Here is a 2,104-nt window from a genome sequence, read left to right on the forward strand (position 1 = left end):
AAGCCACTGCGTTAGAGCATTGGACAAGTGGGCTTTCTGCCTGTCATCAGGAGCCGGACTACACCATTACCACAGGGAAGGCATGCAGACCTCATCTGAACCTTACACTTCAAGCAGAGATCTGCATCTGTATCTTCCATGGACTTGTTTATCAAAAGCACCATTTCTCGTTCGATTTATCTTCCTAAGTCTAAGGCAGTATCCCTCATTTGCTTTTGAATGGTCTATTATTTTTTCAACTAAAAGGATAAAGCTATCCTTGCTCTTATATTAATCATAATTACCTACGTGTGATGTACGTTCTCTCAATCTTTGGCTTTCCAAGCTAGATTAGCAGTCTGTCCACATTATCCTCATAAGAAAATCTGAAGCTGGAAAAAAATAAAATAAAATCCCTAGAAGGAATTGACGCAACTGTTTCTGACCAGAGCCTGTCCAGAATGCCCTAGTTACTGAATGGATAGCTAGAGGAATCGGAGGCTAGTGAGATTAAGAACTACAAAAAACTACCAGGACACCCAGGTACATTTGCTTTTCAGATAAACAACAAATAGTACAAGGGACATACTTATAACCAAAAAGCTATTCCCTGTTTATCTGAAATGCAGACGTACCAAGCATTCTGTATTATATCTGGCAACCATCTAGAAAAGGGAACACTGACCTCTGGGAAGGCTTTGGGGAGAGACAACCATCCTTAAATACTTAAAGGGCTGTTAGGAGAAAAGTGGGCTAGTATCACTGTAGACCCAGAGACTAAGTTCGTGGGTAAAAACGACAGGAAGAGCAAATCTGGCTCAATGCAAGAGAGAAAGCTGTGTGGAGAGAGATTCCAGTCGAGATGCGCTGAGGGCGCCGGCAAGCAGGCAAGGGCTGGCAGTGCTGGCTGAGTGCTCAGGCCAGAAGACAGGGCCTCCCTACCTTAAAGGCCTATGAATCCCTCAACTGCATGATTCGCCATTCTCTAGACCCTTTCTGCCTCCTGAATGAGGCAAAGTGATGGGGTATATATGGATAAGCCCCAGGTCTGAAACAGCTGGCAGCAAAGAACCACGTCGCATTAAGGAGAAAAGCCCCAAGAACGCTGAATCTAACTTGTGCCCACCCACTGGTAGGACCCAGGGGAACACATTCGGGTACAGTTTTCCTGATGATGTATTTTAAAAAGTCATTAAGGTGAAGGGGATTAAAGAGTACACGTATCATGATGAGCACTGAGTAATGTATAGAATTGTTGAATCGTTACATTGTACGCTTGAAACTAACATCACACTGTATGTTAACCACACTGAAATTTAAAATTAAAATAAAAGACTTAATTTAAAAAGCTAAATAGCCATTAGGATTCTGTGAGCGTTTCTCAAAAGCATGTCAATGACTGGAAAGCTCTTAACTGCTTCCGAACGTAAAACGGATAAAATAGGGAAACTCACTCTTTGTCCTGCCGTCCATTTCTGGTTTTGACGAGTCTGGAGTTGCCGTAGTCGGAGGTAACTTCTTTCCAATAGTCTGAGGAGGAAAGAGATCATTTTACTTAACTAGATGATTCTCTCCAGTAAGCAAAGAAATAAAATCAAGTTCATGATGACAAAATGTTCACAACTGCTTCTAAAAACCACACACCTGAGGTGTCGCTGCTCCGCGGAGTGGCTGCCATGCTTTGACAGGTCGGAGCCTCGATAACAAACACATGAGAGAACCAGGGAGAAAGGGTTTTATCCTTGTAGGCGCTCAGCACCTTCTATTCCCGCTCTTCCTTGATGTTCTTACTAAAAGGCTGATGATTTTCAGCAGAATATACAGGTACCCTTCCCCTCACTTTATGAGAAGCTGACTACATCCGGGGAGGCACAGCGCTGGGCCCAGAGCAGGTGCTCAAAAGTGTGTGCAGAGTAGAAGAATGAGAGTAAGAAGGATAAAAAGACAGCAGGACAGAAAGCATAAAAGGAGGGAGGGCCAGAAGGACAAATGGACGGGCAGATGGAAGGACAGGCCAAAGCAAGAGTATCCAGAGCAACCGCGCCTTCCTGCACGTCCCAGCCATGGAAAATCCACTGTACCTCGCGGGACGGGAGTAAACATGGCCACATCGTCTAGCACAGGT

The 2,104-nt window shown here is 44.4% G+C and overlaps 1 protein-coding gene across 6 annotated transcripts in view; it reads right to left on the reverse strand.

Annotated features, from left to right (window-relative positions):
* The window catches only part of SH3KBP1 (SH3 domain containing kinase binding protein 1), a 281,170-nt gene that overhangs the window by 96,006 nt on the left and 183,060 nt on the right, over positions 1 to 2,104 (reverse strand). For all 6 annotated transcript variants that reach the window (XM_077770448.1, XM_077770238.1, XM_077770366.1 and 3 more), the window contains one exon: positions 1,434 to 1,509. In XM_077770448.1, coding sequence (XP_077626574.1) covers positions 1,434 to 1,509 — 76 coding nt within the window. The remainder of the gene's footprint in view (positions 1 to 1,433; positions 1,510 to 2,104) is intronic.

This window comes from Crocuta crocuta, unplaced genomic scaffold, assembly GCF_008692635.1.
Source record: "Crocuta crocuta isolate KB4526 unplaced genomic scaffold, BGI_CrCroc_1.0 scaffold312, whole genome shotgun sequence".
Classification (NCBI taxonomy): domain Eukaryota; kingdom Metazoa; phylum Chordata; class Mammalia; order Carnivora; family Hyaenidae; genus Crocuta; species Crocuta crocuta.